At 37.2% G+C, this 19,241-nt stretch overlaps 1 protein-coding gene across 1 annotated transcript in view; it reads left to right on the top strand.

The window, feature by feature from the left end:
- The window catches only part of LOC111861520, a 70,325-nt gene that overhangs the window by 43,655 nt on the left and 7,429 nt on the right, over positions 1-19,241 (top strand). The window contains exons 9-10 of the mRNA XM_033750356.1: positions 7,312-7,509; positions 13,579-13,701. Of these exons, the coding sequence (XP_033606247.1) occupies positions 7,312-7,509; positions 13,579-13,701 (321 nt within the window). The remainder of the gene's footprint in view (positions 1-7,311; positions 7,510-13,578; positions 13,702-19,241) is intronic.

Raw genomic sequence — 19,241 nt, 5'->3', positions numbered from 1 at the left:
ATAATGTAACATACACCCAAATGTAATGAAGTGTAGGTACGCTGCTCAAGCTCCAAAAGTTAGAAGATTAATATACTACAGTAACATATATCGAGAAGTACCTAAGGTTTGGATACTCAGTGATGACCCCAACCTTGTTAATGGACTTTTTATGTACTAATATTTAATAAATGGATATTTTTAAAAGGCACACTTTAACTGTGAAAATGGATCCATTTTAGTTGCACTTCGTTAACTATGTATCTGTTCATAAAACCCCCAACAATGATCAGCAGATTGAAAAATCTTTGAGGGAGAGAGAAAGAAAGAAAGAAAGAAAAGAAAGAAAGAAGGTAATATTGTGGCATGGAGACCTGTTGCTAGGCAATGACCACAAAAGAAGCACCTGTACAACCGCCGTTGCTAGGTAGTGGCTCTGTAAACAACGGCCGTTGCTGGCTAATGACCGCAACGGACACACATGGAACAATGGAGTAACTGGGAAACTGTGTTCTCTATGCAGTCTCTGTGATAGCTACATGACACAACAGTATAAGAACTGTTGGGAGATGTGTTTTTATGTGGTCCATACTGAGGCTATGTAACGAGGAGCAGCTGCGATCATGCGAGAGTCTTGAGATGGCAGTTAGAAGAGTAGGAGGTAGTTGTGAGACAGCTACCAGCCAGTAAGGATGCTAACATGGAACTTGAGGAAGCTACGCCATTGGAAGCTGTTACCAGGTGACAACCAGTGAAACTACAGCAGACTGAGCTGACTTCATATGTGCTGTAGTGATCTGCAGAGTGTGTGAATTAGCATTAGTGCTATAGTTACATGTTGTTATGATATATAAGTGTTCAGTAAATCAGGTTACCAATCCAACCCCGTCTATAGTCACAATCATACACATGACAATCTTATCATTTTGTTAATATTATAAACTCTATATTAAATTGTTGATTGTACATACAGATATCCATACCTTAATTCTATACACACAACAGGATGCAAAGAATCAAGTTTAAGGAATATATTCTGAATGTCTATAAATTACATTAGACAAAGGAAAAAGGATAACTTAATAATTGGGATGGGATTCAAGAGTAAATAAAAGTAGAATGACAGATATGTGAAGTCCAGTGACTTACTCTGCTACTTCTCTTAGCAATGCTCTGGCAACTGCAAGGGGTAGGTAATTTATCTAAATAAGATTTGGTAGGATGACTATGGATTATAAATAGGGAAGGATGTGGAAAATTAGCTGTTACTTGAAGAACTCTATTTTCTGAGATTTTACATCATGTAGGAACACACTACCTCCTTCAGGGGCGAGGAGTAAGCCAATCAAGCGGTAAGAATTATGTTTGCTTGCTTGCTTTCTCAGCCTAATGTTTGGCTGTGGAGATAGAGGCAGTCCATTTGCCCCAAATGTCTGTAAACTTTTTAAAAAAACATCAGCATCACATCCAAGAAGATAGTATTCTACACAGTCACTGCCATGAGAACCTCAGATCTCACTTAGCTACAGCTTATTTTGAAATACTATCCTGACATTTGACTAATGGGGCCAAGTAACCCCAAAAAAGGTCTCTTGGCTGTCCTAGTTCAGGTTTGAACTGGGATCCTTAAAGATGAATTAGGGGTCTTGATCACTACATCACAATATTGATTGTTGGGGCCTTGGTGATTGTCAGAGGGGTCAAGAGCTTGAGGGACAAGTTATTGTTTATAAGTAACATGTAGAAGGTAAAGGTAAAGCAGTCACTGTAACAGGTCATGAAGGCCCATAGGGTTGTGAGAGGTTGAGGCTCCCACATCTTCTAGACAATTGGCTCACAGATGTTGGTAAGGTTGTCAGCCTTACATGCTGGTCACCCTTTACCCCCCCGGAATATTCCTAATACGCATTTCTGTTATAGGCTAAGTCAACACTGTGGCTGGAAAGATTAGGTAAATTGAAAAAAAATCAATGACCAAACCAGGAATCGAACTCGTGACATTCCAGCTTGTAGCATAGCATGCCACATTGGCTTAACTTATCCCTGTTAACATTACCAGTCATATCTCTAAGGATGCTCTCCATTTCCTTGACTTTATACATTTCCATCAACCCAAGTACCCTAGCTTATCATTTGTTCTCCTTTTGCCTGTTGCATTCCTTTAAAATGTTGGCACTCTTCTTTTCTTAACTGTAGTCTTTGTATGGATTAATGTGACTAATTGCAACATACAGGTCCTCATGTATATTTAAATGCTTCATGTAACTAGATTAAGGAATTCCAAGATTTTAGTTAATGCTAGTGGAAGTGGTACTAGAAAAGTGACTATATTTAAGGTTATAAGTAAGTAGCAAATTTAGAGTATGCCAGGCTTACATAGGGTCATGTCTGTACACCGTTCTTCCAGCATGTACTGCCTTTGCTGTATAATGTTATAGCTTCTTAATTTATGTTGTGCCAAATACAGAAGTTCTTTGGCATCAAGTGGAAAAATAACAAAATGTTTAAAAATGAACTAGAAAGGAAATGAGAGGAAGTGATCATGACCTGTTTAACATACTGACTGCATTTTTATGGAGGGACTGATTATGACAATGTGATATCTCAGCCAGAATAATTGGTCTACCATTCAAGTTTTGAACTAAATATGGGAAAGAGATTTTTCTGTTGTCTGTAATGTCCAGGCAGTTCTGGTGCATACACAGCCTTCTATACAATAGGTACCAAGGGCTGTTTCCCTGGGGTAAAGTGGCAGGGGCATGAAGCTGGCCACTGACTTCACCTAATGTTGAGGTTGAAAATTGTGGAGCTATGGCACAGTGCTTGATTATTTAAGCCCAAGGGTAACTTACCTCATGAATGCAAAGAAGGCATGCACAATAGTGTTTTTTTAGCTCCTGAGTACTTTTAAATAGGTAGCTTACATCTGTGTTTGAAATATTAGAGCAAGACATCTCATTTAATTGGTGTGTACTTTCTTCCACTTGCTTATCATTGTTGCCAGTGTGAATTCTTCCATTCTGAATCTCTTCAGCATACACACATTGTGAACATACATTGATACTAATCTTGTCCATGTCTTTCAGTCAGTATGAGTATGAGGGGTGAGCCATAAAACTGGCCCTACCACTTCGAATGAAATGTAGGACTTTGTTTATGGGGGCATCATGAAAGTCACTTGATTCCATGAAGAATTGATCCAGGTGGTGATATCTTAAATAAGCTATAGCCTCACAATCACACACATAAGATGTGTGTGGCTGATTCATCTTCTTGTAGGCACCTCTCACAAGTTGGGTCCTCTGTCAGTCCCAGTTTGGAAAGGTGCCCTTTTAGGTGGCGGTGTCCAATAAGTAATCCTACCACCCATCTGAGTCGATCTCTGTTTAATTTTAACAGGTCCCTCGTTATTTTGGCAGAGGGTCCTGATATAAATCCTTTGAGTCCAGTTGNGGTCCTGATATAAATCCTTTTGCCTGTTTGAGTCCAGTTATGGAATACCAGTGTTTTTTTTGTGATTTATGTTAGCCCAGTCCCGGATCGCTTTCTTGGCAACTCCCATTGAGATGCCACAAGCTGGTTCAGGTCCTGTGAATGGCTGTTCAGATCCTGTTCTTGCCAGTTGATCTGCGGTTTCATTCCCTACAATACCACTTTCAGTCAGTAACTGAGAGGCATTTATTCAAACCTCATATCAGTATTTGGTTTCTACCCTTCCCTGCTCCCAGCTATATCTTGCATCCTTCAAATCCCCAGTCAATTTCAAAACCTGTCTGGTTTCCCATGTAAGAGCAACACACTAACATAGTAGTAATACATCTGACAATATTGATAGGTTTATTAATTGTGGTCACATTTTTGCACAGGTAAATATGAATGAAATGTTTTAATTTCTGATCACTCAGTCATTCTCTGTTTAGGTATGCAAATTCAGTCTCACAGAACTAGTTGTGCCACCTTGTTGCTCAAAATAACAGAGAACAATAAGCATAGCTCTGCAATTAGGGCAATTTTTTCTATCTTCTGGCCATGAACCTGCAAAATTATTTCTTCATATGTGTGTATTAATTTATCATGACCCTTTATCTGCCAGATATGGGATTTAGTATAAACAAAGAATACGGAAAGAACTTCTTCATGTGGGTGCAAGAATATATGGATTTTGGTTATGAAGTAACATGCAGGAGGAACATTGGCAGAATTTCTATGAGGCAGAGAAAGAATTATTTACAGTTAAGGTGGAGAAATGATCATAGCTCAGCACAACGAACTCCATTCACTGCAATCTGAGATTTGCTGTAAGCATTGCCCATCAATGAAAGTATTTCTGTGCTTGAGAGAATTCAGTTTTTACAGATTATAATTCAGTGAAAGGACAACCCACATATGGTGGCAAAGCATTGAAGTTTCACATACAAAATGTGTTATATGTACAGTATAAAATATCTTACTGTGTGAGGATACATATTTGTCCATTTATATATTCAGATTTTCTTTGTCATTTTGTTTAGAATTTATAACAATATTTTAGGTAAACCCTGTTTTTGTGTAGGACACCTTGAAGTCAGGTAGTTGTTTAATGCAAAATATAAAGAGTGCTGGCTTCTGGGATGTGGCACTGCGTAGTCTGGTAGAAGTGCACTGACATTTCAAAGGAAAGTATTGTTTCCATCTTAGGCTCAAAGAATAAGTCAAGCCAGAAGAAAGAAACAGGAAGGAATCATGCATAACTTATGCATAGACTCTTAAGATATAGGCAGTACATTTCTCTGAAACTGTGGTGAACTCAGGCCACACTACATGACATCACTTTCCAAATGATGGTACTTTCATAGTCACTGCTATGAGAACCTCATGTCCAACATAGATTAAAATACTGCAACCCCTGTATAACAAAAGTTTATGAAATTAATATAAATGTTATGACAATTACTCATAATATCCAGATATGATTAAAATACATAATCCTCAATCCCAGCTTCTAATTGCTTGTATTGCTGCATGGCACTGATCTTTAGAATATGCAGATATGTCAGTGTTTATTCTTTTTGGTGTCTTCACAATTGAAAGTTTCCCTAACATGTGGATTAGCTTCATCATATCTGTTTGTCCATCCGTCTGTGTGCATGTAACAAGTAGAGAACCACCAAGTGGAATTTCATGAAATTTAATATTAAGAAGTTTCACTAAAGTGTGTCAAAACTGTCCAAACAAAAGTTGTAGATAAAATTGAATCTCACGTTTTATGCCCCATAGGTTTTTCTTTTATGTCTTTTGGTCTCTTTGACAAACAAATTATAGTTTATGCTGTTTACAGGTAATGACAGATGTAATGTGCCAGAACTATTATATTATATGAACATTACCTAAGTTGTTTGAAGTGGTTATCATGAATACATGAAAGTAATGAAGAATAATTGAATCTTCTTGGCATCTTTTTTGGCACCTGAACCAAGAAAATTTTTCTCATGCTTTCATGAATACTAGACAAAAATATAACTTCCACCTACCCTCATCAACTTTATCAGTATATCAAAAAGGAGTCTCCTTTACTGGCATAAAAGTGTTCAACAATCTGCCACAAAGTATTAAAAACTTGGGCAATGATACTAAAAAGTTTAAATCAGAGTTAAAGAATTATCTACATGCTCATTCCTTCTACTCTTTAGATGAATACTTCAATGTAAATAGAGAATGATGTAAAATTAAGTTATATTAATTTTTAAGCTAAAATTGCCTGTACTTATGTATGTAACCTTTTGACTTGTTCTGTATCCAAAGGTACTAACCTACTTAGGATTTATAGAATGTAAATAAATTCAATTCAATAACCTCTTGCACTCCCGTTGGTCAGTCAATTTCTATTTTGATCACAGAATAGCTCTTTCATGCATCCAAAGCACTTCTGCCTCAGGGTCATGTAAATTCCCTATTCAGACATACATTTCTCAAACTATGTAATGCAGACTTTCCCCTCCCAAACAAGGGGGAGGTGCAAAATATGGTTTCATGGTGTCTTTACAGATTGTCAGCTGCAAATAGGTTGCAGGGAAAACCTACAATTAAGTCTGCAAAAATTTGCATGTAAGGAGTCGTGGCTGCCTAGAGGTATCTTGTTATAACGGAAGCACTGCAAAATGCCCTCATATGCGAGTTCTTTATATAATTCCATAAAAAAATGACAGTGTGGATATTTTATTTCTCATTATAATGAAGTTCTTGTTATTAGCCATAATCTTTTTATTAAGGTTTCATCATGCTTTCCACAGTATCCATGAGATAACTGTTACAGTCCAGTGCAGAACTTGGGTTTAGCTCCCAATCCTGTGTTCCTCTTCTCTTTTATTCCTAAATTTTAATATAATGCATTAAGTGCATGTAAATGTTCATATTGTATCATAATGGAGTGCACCCAATCAGGAAGCCTGGATTGAAGTCCTCACATGTCTAGAGGCCCAGTCTCTCATTGTATGTGTTTTTCTCAGTCTCTACAAGAAATGGTTGTGCAGTACAATACCTTCATTTCTTGCATGTCTCTTTCACTTCACCAGTTACAGTCATCCATTGTACATTCGGTAGTGCAGTCAACTACAAAATCACTGTTATTGATGAAGTGTTGTTAGGCACATTATGTGAGAGTGAATAGTTTTCTAGATGTCATAAAGTTATTTTCCAAACATTTTGTCAGTACAGTTTTATTTTGGACCAAATCCTATGTAAGTGAACACAGTTTTATAAAAAGTGTTGGAAGTGTGTGAATGAAAAATATAATATTGTACTTGAATCTCATATAGGGTACTTTTCCTGTGTTTAATTTGTACATGTTTCCAGTTTTCATGCACTGAAAATTTCAACCATGATCCAGCATATCTCAAGGAAATCACCTGTCCACAACTTCTAACTTAGCTATTAACTTCAGACGTGAATTGCACCAGTATTGACTTGCTTGATTGTCCCAACATAATTTTATGCATGTATAAATTGGATTTAAAATAGTAATTTAGGTGCTAATATGTAATTTAATATTAAAGTACAGGTAACTCAAGGGAAACTCTTTCGTAGGATGAACTGGATGTTCATCATTAAGTTTACGTGTCATCTTATAGTTATGTTATTCTTGAAAAATGGGGCCCTGCTCTATTGCAGAAGTTTGTAAAATGTGGATTCATTCTGGTAACCCCCATCAACTGTGGGAGTTTGTTATAATGTGATCCTCTGATATGGACTAAATTATCTGCCATAGCAGGGCTGCCCAAGTTTAAATATTGAGTTGGTTCTGTGTTCCTCTAATGTGTGTTAGCTTTATAAGAATGTTTGACACTGATGTTACAGAACGGGAGTATCGATGTCTTGGGCAGTGGGAGGAAGATGGACTTATGTACACATACACACACCGTCGTGATGTTGGCACATATGAGTGCTTTGTGGGCTCAATTATATCTAACAATGAGATATACATCAAAGAAGCAGGGGACCACTGTCAGAGGAACATAGACCCAATGCACTATGGCATGAAGCTCACAAGGAAAGGTATGTATCTGTAGTCAAGAAGTAATTCCTAAGGATCTAACATGTCATGACTGTAATTGCTGTCTTGTGCAGTGATGATATTTTGGTTAGGAAACAGAACTTGTGTTAGAGGAATCTGATTTTCATCCCATCATATTCACCCTTTACATATCAATACCAGGCAAGTTTTCATATGAGTAATGCTTGTGACCTGTGTTCAGAAGTTACTTAATTTGAATTTTGGCTGGGGTTATGAGTTTCCTCAGTCCCTCCAGATAAATAACCATATAGTACCTTAAATTTGGTCACTACCACCTCAAAATTGAGGGACCAAGGTAGCTCAGTCAGTATAGTGATAGGCTATGGGCTGGATGGTTAGGGTTCGATTCTCAGTGGGGCCAAGATATATATTTCTACTCCACAACATCCAGACCAGTGATGGGCCCACCTACCAGCCTATCCAGTGGATACTGGGTGCTCTTTCCCTGGAGGTAAAGTGGCTGGGATGTGAAGCTATTACTTACCTCCATCTGGTGACAAGGTCAAGAATGATGGAGCTGTACTTCCGCTGCCCCATACGTCTCCATGGTATGTTGCTTAATTAATTGTAGGGGTGACCTTACCTTTTACCACTTCCATATCTTTCCAGTTCATTATTTTCTGTATTGTGCCACTACGCTGTCTGAGTTACTGACACCATTGTTAAATAAATTGCAAAGAAAACTGTTTGTCACTATTACTGAGCATGTTTATGTATTGGTAGCACTTCATAGACTTGCACACAATAGGTACATGGTTTTGATCTCAGTTACTTTACTTTATGTTAGTGGCTGTCTTTACTGAGATTTGTTGTTGATTTCTAGTCCCTGTAGCTGAATGCTGGGATTGTGACTTGAAAATAGGTTAAGATTACCTCTGTCAAAATCTTTACCTACTCACACTTTATGATTTTTTCCCATCTGAGTTCATTCAACACTTCATAATTTGCATTTGAAATAGTGTGTTAAATAGTATAATAATCAGTTATCATCTTTTAAATTGGGCTGGGTAGGTGATGCAGCATCAGTAATCCTTCATCATGGTAGTAAATCACTTAAAAATACACTGTGTGAAAAGGCAAACATGACAATATGAGGTGCTTTCAGTTTTAAAAGTTGTAAATCGTCACAGTGGTATCTGGCAAACATGACAATGAACCTTCAGGTTCAGCGAAATATGGGGAATTTGTTCACTGGCTGAGTGACTACTGCCTATCAGGAAGAACTCTGCACATGGAGTGAGTGAGTTTGAAATGGAGGAGTTACTGAAAGTGCATGTTCTATAATGAAATATCTCAGCAGACCAGTTTGTTTTACAACATCTCACAAATTCTTAAATTGGTTAAAATGGCAGAGTGTGAATAAATATCGTTAAACCATTAAGAAACTATAAATTAAAATTGTGAATTAAGCAGGCAAATGCTGATTTAATTAAATATTTACTGCAGGGGTGACCACAAGACATGTTGTTTATTTAATTCTGAAAGGATAATACTCTTGAAATTTTGGATGTAGAACTTTTCTGAACACAAGGATGTCATTCATTTCAAGGCTGTGTTATTTTGTGTTCCTGAATCCTGTATCTTTCCTTAGAGTGGTTTTTTTTAGTAATAAGTTATTCCACTCTTTTTCGTTCCAGTCGATGGCATGAATCATGCTGAATACAGTAGCTGTCAGTGTACGTATTTTGTTATGAGACACCATATTGGTCATAGCCCTAAAGTCTGTGAAAACTGAATTCCATAATCACCCCACTGATTTCTGCATCTTGAATGTCGTGTGGTTTGCTCCTAAGTCATGTTGATTTTTATGCTGAAAGTGGTAATGGTTTGTTTGATCATTTACTCTAAACAATACTTCATAGAAACCAGTAGTTATGAATTTTGATCTCAGTATAAAATAATAATGTTTTATTACATGTTTTATTTAGTTGGGAGCTTACAGAATATTTTCAAAAATACTGACTGAGGCACTTTAATTCACTGAAGAGGGCAACATGAACCACTGATAAATGAAGAGACATGATTACAGAGATCAGGAAGTTCAACACCAAAGTGCAGTTATTCTAATTACTGTTTTCATCTTTTACTTCAGTTTCTCCATAAGATCACAAATTAGGTCATGCCAAGATGCTCCTACTTCTGCAACTCTCCCTCATCATGCCAGAACATGGATTAAAATAATTTTAGGCTTGGTCACTGAGACCATGCAACCTCTGACATCCCATAAAGTCACCTTACTCAGATAACTGCTTTTGATTTTGTGAAATGTTCTCAGAAATGTATTTATATTTTTTAAGATCTGCCTTCTTGTGGATGAACCCCTTATCACTTGAACTTGACAGTAGATTGGAACAAGATTGATGTTAGAATATGAACATTTTAATAAGTTTTATAGATTTAAATATCAACTTAATAAATGCTAAATGTTGTTCAGCAGAAGAACACGTTTGCACGAGATTTGGTCTTCTATGGTCCAGTGCCAAGTTACACTTGACACGACATTTAATTGTACTGGCTCAGGTGTGAGACAGCCTCAGGACTTAGCTGTGCTATGATATTTGCCTTCATATGTACTTACTCTTACTATCTCCCAGCTTCCATGGGATTTTTTAAGCACTTTATGTTTTACAGTGAAAATTTTTATGATGTATCAGTATGAGTCTGTTTGAAATAGACCATCTGCAAGATGGATTTTTTTTTACTAAAGAATTTTCACGAAATGAATTTGTAGTGGACTTATGTGAGCCTAGAAATAACTTGATGGGTCACCTTGTATGTACAGTGGCAAAGAATTATCGTGTGCTCACTCTGAGGCAATAAGCTTCAGTTACTATAGGGGTGCACTCCTGAAACTTACCGTAGCAGCTGGAATTATATTCATGAAATTAATGTGTTTGTTTGAAGTTGTTAGTGGAGTGTTTATTTTTAATCACATTTTATTGTGAATTTAAAAATGGAATGCTAGCAAAAAGTTCTGGATCTTACATAAGCAAGCCAGAGATTCAGTTCTTAACATGTTTGGCCATTTCAAGTGGGAAACAGAAGATTTTGCCTGGTTCACAGTGTTGCCAGCTGTTAGGAACATAGAGACAGTGCTTTTGATGATGGATTGAAGACTTTAATGCAGTGTGAACAAAGGAGAGCCTTTACTTAATGCAAGAATATATGTGCATTTTGAATCATTGGATAGAAACTGGCAAAAAATGAATAAGTGGTCGATATGGTTGACTTTAACAGAAGTGTTTCATAGTGCAAATTTTTCGCTTCTTGTGAAAGGGGAGAATTTCCTTCTGCTAAGAAGTTGGCCATTAAAATGAATGAAGCTGGTGGACTGGAAGATAGTGAGGGATCAATACTGTTGGTTGTGAAATCAATGGCAGCTGACCGTTGCTAATGGAATTCAGTGACGTTGCAGCTGTGGGGGAAGTGTGTGAAATTAGACAAGCAAGGGTTGCAAATATGTTGTATTTAGATAAATGTGGGTAAATCAATTCCACACTCACAGAAGTTACTGGAAGGTGAATAATATGTCAGGTGGCCCACAAATCCCCACAGGTAAAGGTGTAAGTTCGTAATATGCCATGCTGGATTAGCTGATGGAGGATCTGTTCTGGCAATATATTAATTTTTCAATAAAAATAAAAAAATAATGCTGATTACTACTTGAAAATAATTACCATGCTATTCGAGAAGTGGTTTTCAGAACAATTCCTGCCATAACTTTGCCCTAGGGTATATCATAGTTGCATATTATGCCAGCCTTCATTCTGCTCTGTGTTGGAGGAACCTCCAATTATAAGCAGAAAGGCTGATGTATATTGGCTGCACAGCAAACACAGACCCATGCTGAATTGTTGCAGTTGAAGAGAACATGAAAGCCATATAATAAAAATTATGAAGAGGCTGACATCACAAGAAGTTACGGTCACAGACTACCGCATTGTCACTGTGATTACAGTTCTATTAAACTCATGCAGACACAAATGATTCATATATTGCCTTGAGATAACAGTTTTAAATATGTGGATTTGGGGGCTTATAAGACCATAGGGAGCATTGATGCTTCAATAAGGAAAAAAATGTGTCTGACAGATGGGTAGCTTGCTGGAACAGAATTCTATGGGTGAAATGAGGTTGTGGAGCTGATCATCATCAACTTAATGGAATCAGATTTCCATGTATCAGATTAGCAGTTACCTGTGTTACATATGTTATAAATGCCATATCAAATCATGTGACTAATAATGATTCCACAATTAAATTCTTAAGTGCAGTGTAAGTAAATCTTAATATAAAATGCGTGGCAGTGCTACAAATTGGTAACTACAGTCAACTCTCGATTATCCGGGATAATGGTGGGGATGGAAATCACGATTAATCGAAAACCTGGTTAAGACAAATTTTATTAAAAGTAGTACTGTAATACTGTACCTTCATAATACTATAGGCCTACCTATATTTAAATTTATTCAACCTCATTTTTATGTCATCTCATGGCCTATTTAATACTTTTTTTACATTACACTGAAGTATGAATTAGTTATTTCAATCACAGTCTTCAACAACATCCAGCACTTTTTATGAATATTAACACTTAAAAAAAATTTAATATTATCGTTTACTTTTTCGCGGCATTTTCCTTTTTCTGTTGAATACTTAACACAACACGCTTCCTTTTACACCCTGACATTTTGCTAACGCACTTGAAGATCGATACAAAGATACTAACTGGGGTGATGTATCTGTCCTTGAAACTTTCCACAAATCCTTGCATTCTTTCACCCTTACCCTAGAACATTGTGTTAGCATAACAGGACCAAAGAATGCAGAGCTCAGTTCACACTAGTGTGAAAATAGTGTTATAACTCGCCATGTGAAACAGAAGTGAATGAATATTAAACAACATATAAGCCTCAAAAAAGCCTCAGTAGCCCCGGTTAATCCGCCCCCAGATAATCCAGAGTTGACTGTATGTCTTACACAGAATGGTGACGTACCAAATTACATGCAAACTCATTTAAAATACACCAAAAACATTAGACTGGAAATGGTTAAATAAAGTGTTAGCATCATTACTGGTCCTTGAGATAATTGAAATAGAAGTCCAATCATTTGCTTTATGCAGACATGATTTCCTGCTGGTCTATAAGAAATGAACATAATTTGAAAATTATTGAAATGCAAGTATGGGGATAAAATGAGGACATACTCAGCCTCTCATCAGTTAATGCTTAGGGGTTTCAACATCTAGGACTGGAAACAACTTTACTTGCATTCAGAAGTCACTTAAGTGAATAATACCAGTGGTGACATAATGCCTTTTTTAAACATTTTCCCACTTGTTACCTGTTCTTTTAGAATTACAAAGATGGTACATCAGGAGATGAAGCACTTGTCCTCTGTGAATGAGTGGCTAGGTATATCAACTTAACTTGTTGCTGATTAACTTTTGAACTCCATGTCCTGTTACTTTCATGTTGCAGACTTTTTGAATAGCGGAGAGTAAGAAGGGAATCTTCATGGTTGGTAGTATCAAACTCCTTGTAAGATTTACAATAAAGGACACAATCTTTAAACTTTATTGTAGGTTTAGTGGCATATATATTTTCCCAACTTGATTAATAGACAGTCATATTAAACGTCATTTAGTTATAGAAATGTTATATATTATTGATCTAGAGCCAACATGCTGGCGTTCTGTGTGTAAGTTCTCATAGTTAGGACTGACTGGATTCAGTTTGGGTTTCTCCCTTTCCTATTCTCTAATGAAGTCGGTACTTTTTTTAAGGTGCAGTGTAGAAACAATGTTAAATAGTAGTCTGTTGTTTTGATTTCCTCTGTTATCTTATCATTAAAAGCAAAGTATAAATTCATCTATAAACCTTGCCAGGCAGGCATAAGCCAGGATGATCAGACACCTGGAGGCCAAAGAACAAACAACTGTAACTTCACAAACAGAATAAATCATGTTTGAAGTGGGCTGAAGTGTGATCTATGAAACTACTTTCTTGCATATAATGTGAAGGCATCATAAAGTGTATTTACTCTAGGGACATGTTTTGGAAATCAACCAAATGCTGGTGCAGGGGCCTTTCCTCAGCCACATCCAACCACCCCATGGATGTCCAGCAGGCGTCCTCCTGAACCCACAAAGCCATGGAAGCCAATCACAGGTAAAATAGTCATTTGCTTTACTTACTGCTGGAGTGTAATATAGGTAACATCAGGCAAGTTGCCCACCAAGATAATAAGACAGATGATGTATGACATACAAGATATACAGCAAGTATCTTATGAGACTGATGAATTTATTTCCTGTATTACCTGCCCACTTGTAACTTCCACTACTGTCATATGATGTATATTGTATAACATGAAATGTGCCTCTCTTAGACAAGTATTTTTTAGCTATTGGAAGCTAAAATGAGAGATGATCAAAGTTTGTGATTTACTTCATTGAATATATAAAGAAGCAAAAGAGGTTTGAGAGATGACATGGCAGGCAACAGCAGAACAAGTTGATGATTCAGGTTATTCCTTTATTTATTCCTTTGCTGCACAGAAAACAACAGAATTGTTTACAAGTTCTTTATTACAACTGTCACAACACAACTAATATCAAGACCTGTGCCTAGTTTTGGCTCTGCTATATGTTTCCNCAGAATTGTTTACAAGTTCTTTATTACAACTGTCACAACACAACTATATTTGGCTCTGCTATATGTTTCGGCTATTAATAACCATCATCAGGCAAATACATGATTAACATATATACACCACTGAACCACAGTACTAGTAAAATTGGATACAGTATTATTAATTATGTAAAATACTTGACATAAAAATACAATAAATTAGTTATATAAAACAAAAGTTATAGTATAAAACAAGGCTCTCTTTGGCTGAAATTTGTACATTCTCTCTAAAGGTTTCCTAAGCTGCGAACCTATTTGAGATTTCAACACAGTACTACTCTTTACCCTCTACCTTGTTTAATCTCTTGAAATTGAACCTCTCCATACAATATCTGTGTATTATTTGTTTACTCACTGCCAGTCTCCCCCCAACTTTTTCCACCACCAGGTAGTGGTCAGTATCACACTTTGTTGCCTTGAACAGTCGGCCATCAAGTACCATTGAATGCGGTCTCTGTATACCAAAATATGGTCAATTTGATCGCAATTCTTTCCATCAGTAGATGGTCAAGTAAATTTATGAATGTTACAATGTGCGATCATCATACTTTTGACAGTCAGATTTTTGGATGTGACAAAGTTTAGTACTCATTATTAATTTCATGTAAACTCTCACTTCCAATTGTTGGTTTGAAAATGTCTTCCCTACATACTTTTGCATTTAAATCTCCCAACAAAATTTCCATATGGTATTTAAGGAATTTATCACCTAACATGTTCTAGCTCTTTGTAAAAGCTGTGCTTCACGTCATCAGGTTTATCCTCTGCTGGGGCATGAACATTCAGAACAATGCTATTATACCAGCTACCTCTCAGTATTATGTAAGGTAAAGTCACACAGTAGTGGAGTTGGTTGAGGCACTATGCTACAAGCTGGAAGGTCACGGGTTCAAGTCCCAATGAGGTCATGGATTTTTTCAGTTGACCTAATCCTTCCAGCTGCATTATGGCCCTGGGGTCGACTCAGCCTCTAACAGAAATGAGTACCAGGAATATTCTTGGGGGTAAAGGGCAGATGGCTCGTAAGGCTGACAAACTTACTGCCATTTATGAGCCGATTATCTGCAAAATGTGGGAACCTCAACATCTCACAACCCTATGGGCCTCCATGGCCTGTTACAAGGATACCTATACTTACTTAAAGTTGTCCCTGTGCTTATCTAATTAACAATAAGCCATGATGACATATTTGGAAGTGGATATATAGACCCACCTCAGCACTAGTTAAAAGTGAGTGGTCAGCTTCACTCTCCTGTCGCTTTACCTCCTGGGGGATAGAGCCCCTGGTATCCATTGGATGAACTTGCTAACCTTGACAACTATGGATTATGAAGTGTTAGACTTTTATATGCTCACAATTAGGTCAAATCCGAGTTTGTGAGACTGTTCATGAAAAAAAATCCATGAACATCTCAGTATCGCACTGTACACAAGCACAGAGGTTCTTGTAAAACAGATGTACTTCCCTAAATTTCGAGTATCATATTAAACTATTAAATGTGGCTACATGTTGGAAAATTGGAAATACATTCCCATAGAAATTCATTTCATCACCAGCGTGTACATACCATTCTAGACGCAGCCCAGCCTCCTATTCATTGCGTCTCTCTTACCCCAGCGTTAGGCCTAAATTAGCTGGAACTTGAAGATGGTCACTTACCTGTATACATTTGGCACTGACGCCTAGAAAGTGTGATTGGGACCTCTGTTCAAATGTCCTGTGTTTATCTTCGAGGTGTCCTGTTCAAGCATGGGGAAATTTTTACCTTTCTAACCTTTCCTGCCATTAATCACAAATAATCAGGTTTTTAGTGCAATAAAACTTGTCACTTTCTGCATCCTCTCATTCATTTGAAATTACAGGTAACATAGTCAAAATAAAAAATTTGCGAAATTCCATTTTTCACAGGCCATATGAAGTCAGACATCTTTCATGTGCACTTGCTATAATGTTCTGTTCAGGACAGAGTAAGCAAAAAATAAATAAATAAAATACAAAAGCAAAGAAAGAAAATTCTCAACATTTTCAAGAATGTTCAAAATTACAGTCATTATAATTCAGTGTGCCATCATTTAAAATGAAGAGACCAAACTGGTCCACAGGCACTAAATATCAGTTTTCCACTGTACAGGAAAATTCCCTAGGGGCTGTTGAAGTCCTGTAAAACAGACCATGACCACTTCCTCCTAACTCACAATCATCCTGCCTTTCCATATTATTATTATTCCATTGTAAGATTCCATCGATCCAATCAAGGCTACAAATACACCTGGAGGATATAGAACCAGTCACAGACAAGGAACTAAAATACACATGCTATGAAAAAAAGCATAGGTCAGATCAAACAATAAACCTTACTGTTTATCTTCCTACTTTAACATTAAACATAACATCTTATATTTAACATTACCTATCTAATAAACACCATTTTCATAGATAGACAACCTTGGTTGTGAAGGGTAAAAATTATTTTTACCTCTGGTGTTGATATCATATGACTCTGAATTTGTTTTAAATAAGGATATATTATCGATTACATTGGTAAGTCAATAATTATCCGCAATGTAGCTATAAATTTTATTTCAATAGAAATATAAAACATACATTAACATCATTTTTCAACATAGTCCCCTTGCTTTTCAACGCACTTGGTCCATCGTTGCACAAGCTTCCTGATGCCCTCAGAAAAGAAGGTTTTCGGCTGAGCAGCGAGCCACGCATGCACCGCTTCCTTCACTTCTTTGTCCGAGGTTAATCAACGGCCCCTTAATGCCTCTTTGAGTGGACCAAACAAGTGGTAGTCAGAAGGGGCGATATCAGGACTATACGGAGGATGAGCCATTACATCAAACTTGAGTTTTTGGAGGGTTTCAGCAGTGTGGGGAGCAGTATGTGGACGGGCATTGTCGTGCAACAGCACAACACCTTTCGACAGTAGTCCTCGGCGTTTGCTTCGAATTGCAGGCTTTAGCCTGTCAGTAAGCATCTCACTGTAAGGAGTACTGTTTATTGTTGTGCCTCTCTCCTGATAATGGTCAGTACTGGGCCTTGTGAGTCCCAAAAAACTGTAAGCATCAGTTTTCCTATGGATGGTTGGCTTTTGAACTTTTTCTTGCTGGGCGATTGTGGATGTTTCCATTCCATACTCTGCCGTTTACTCTCCGGCTCGCAATGGTGGATCCATATTTCGTCACCAGTGATGATTCTGTCTAAGAAGATGTCACATTTGTTACCACAGTGATCCATATGTTGTTGGCAGATGTCCAAGAATGTTTGTTTATGCAACACTGTGAGTTGTTTTGGGACCCATCTTGCACAGACTTTATGAAACCCAAGTCTCTTGTGGATGATTTCGTAGGCAGAACCATGACTAATTTGCAGATGATTTTCCACTTTATCAGTAGTCACTCATCTGTCTAACAGAACCATGTCTTGTGCATGCTCAATGTTGTCCTCATCTGTGGCCGTGGATGGTCGTCCGGCTCCTTCCTCACGCGTAACACTTGTGCGACCATTTTTTAATTTTTCAATCCATTCGTAGACACCATGCATGGCAATGCTGTGCAAAACGACAGTGCTCCCAACAGAAACACAAATACAACTGCAATGCAGATAATTATTGACTTCCCCTCGTACAAAAATTAGCAATGAAAATATATATACTAAGAATAAAACAGTAATATATCTAGTTTCTTAAACAGCTCCCTACAGGAATCCCTATTTCTGGAATTTGTGATAATTCTTATGACCTTTTTTTGTAGTTAAATATATTGATACTATAAGGGGAATTCCCCCAGATGATTATACCATATGACATAACTGCATGAAAATAAGAATAGTAAATCATCCTTAATGATTCATGAGACACAATAGCATAACATGCTTTGCTTAATGTAACCATAAGTCCATCATAATGATGCTTCCATGACAAGGAGCTATCAACAGTAAACTAGAAAACAATGTTACATGATCCAAAAATTAATCAAGAGGATCTATTTTCCTCATAGCAGAGCCTGAAATTTCAGTCACTAATACCAAAACAGACAATCTTGAGACAGTTCTGGCCGCCTCATCCGTGATGTCAAAAGAGTAACATGAGAGTATTCCTTATCTAGTTTGTTTGATCTGTTGTTTTGTGTGGGTGTGAAATCTTGGTCCCTCTTCTGCCTTGCTCACATTAGGATAGGGTTGTTGGCGTTTGATAACAGATTGCTCAGACAAGTATTTCTGCCTAGGAGAGAGAATGTAACAGGCTGAAGAAAATTGCATCCTGAGGAGTTCTGGTACACAAGGTGCTGGGACTATTGTCAGCCATTGAGGAGTGAAAATTCACAGAAACTTTTTAGCAACTTAAACACCTCACCCGAGGAACCAGGGAGAGACATTACACAATTTCTTATATAAATTCGGCTTGCTTGTTTCTCAGTCCATCCTCCCTCACCAGACAGGTGAAGCCTACCTTTGTGTCAAGGTCTGTGACAAAAGAAAAAATGAAAATCTGTTCATTTCTGATGTGCTGAAGTGTGACAGGTGGAAAGGGGTTTTGTTTTATTGTTCCCTCAGTGAGAAAGACTTCTTGTAGACCCAAAATGAAACAGCAGGAACTTTGATATGATATGAAAGCCGTTATGTCCAGTTGCATGAGCAAGCTTATGGCTGATTAAATCTTGTACTCCTGCCTGCCACAATGAAGTTAAATTTATTCTGGAAGTCATTTAGTCTATAATGGCCCACCTTAATATAATTATATACTGCATAACCTTTATGTGATATTATATGATATATATACAGGGTGTCCCAGGAGGAATGTGCCAAACTTCGGGAGGGTGTTCCTTATGTTAAAGTATGCCGATATAACCCAAAACACCTATGTCCAAAGTTGAACGGTTACGGAGATAATGGCCCGAGAAGTGTCAAACTTTGACCGGGGTTACACACTTGTTGATTACAAAATACATATTAAAACTGGCAGGAATATGTGGATTCTGTAATGTTAATAATGTACGTAACATCAAAC

This window comes from Cryptotermes secundus, unplaced genomic scaffold (assembly GCF_002891405.2).
Source record: "Cryptotermes secundus unplaced genomic scaffold, Csec_1.0 scaffold991, whole genome shotgun sequence".
Lineage (NCBI taxonomy): Eukaryota > Metazoa > Arthropoda > Insecta > Blattodea > Kalotermitidae > Cryptotermes > Cryptotermes secundus.
The sequence above is the reverse complement of the archived record's forward strand: the minus strand, read 5'-3'. Positions and strand labels throughout refer to the sequence as shown.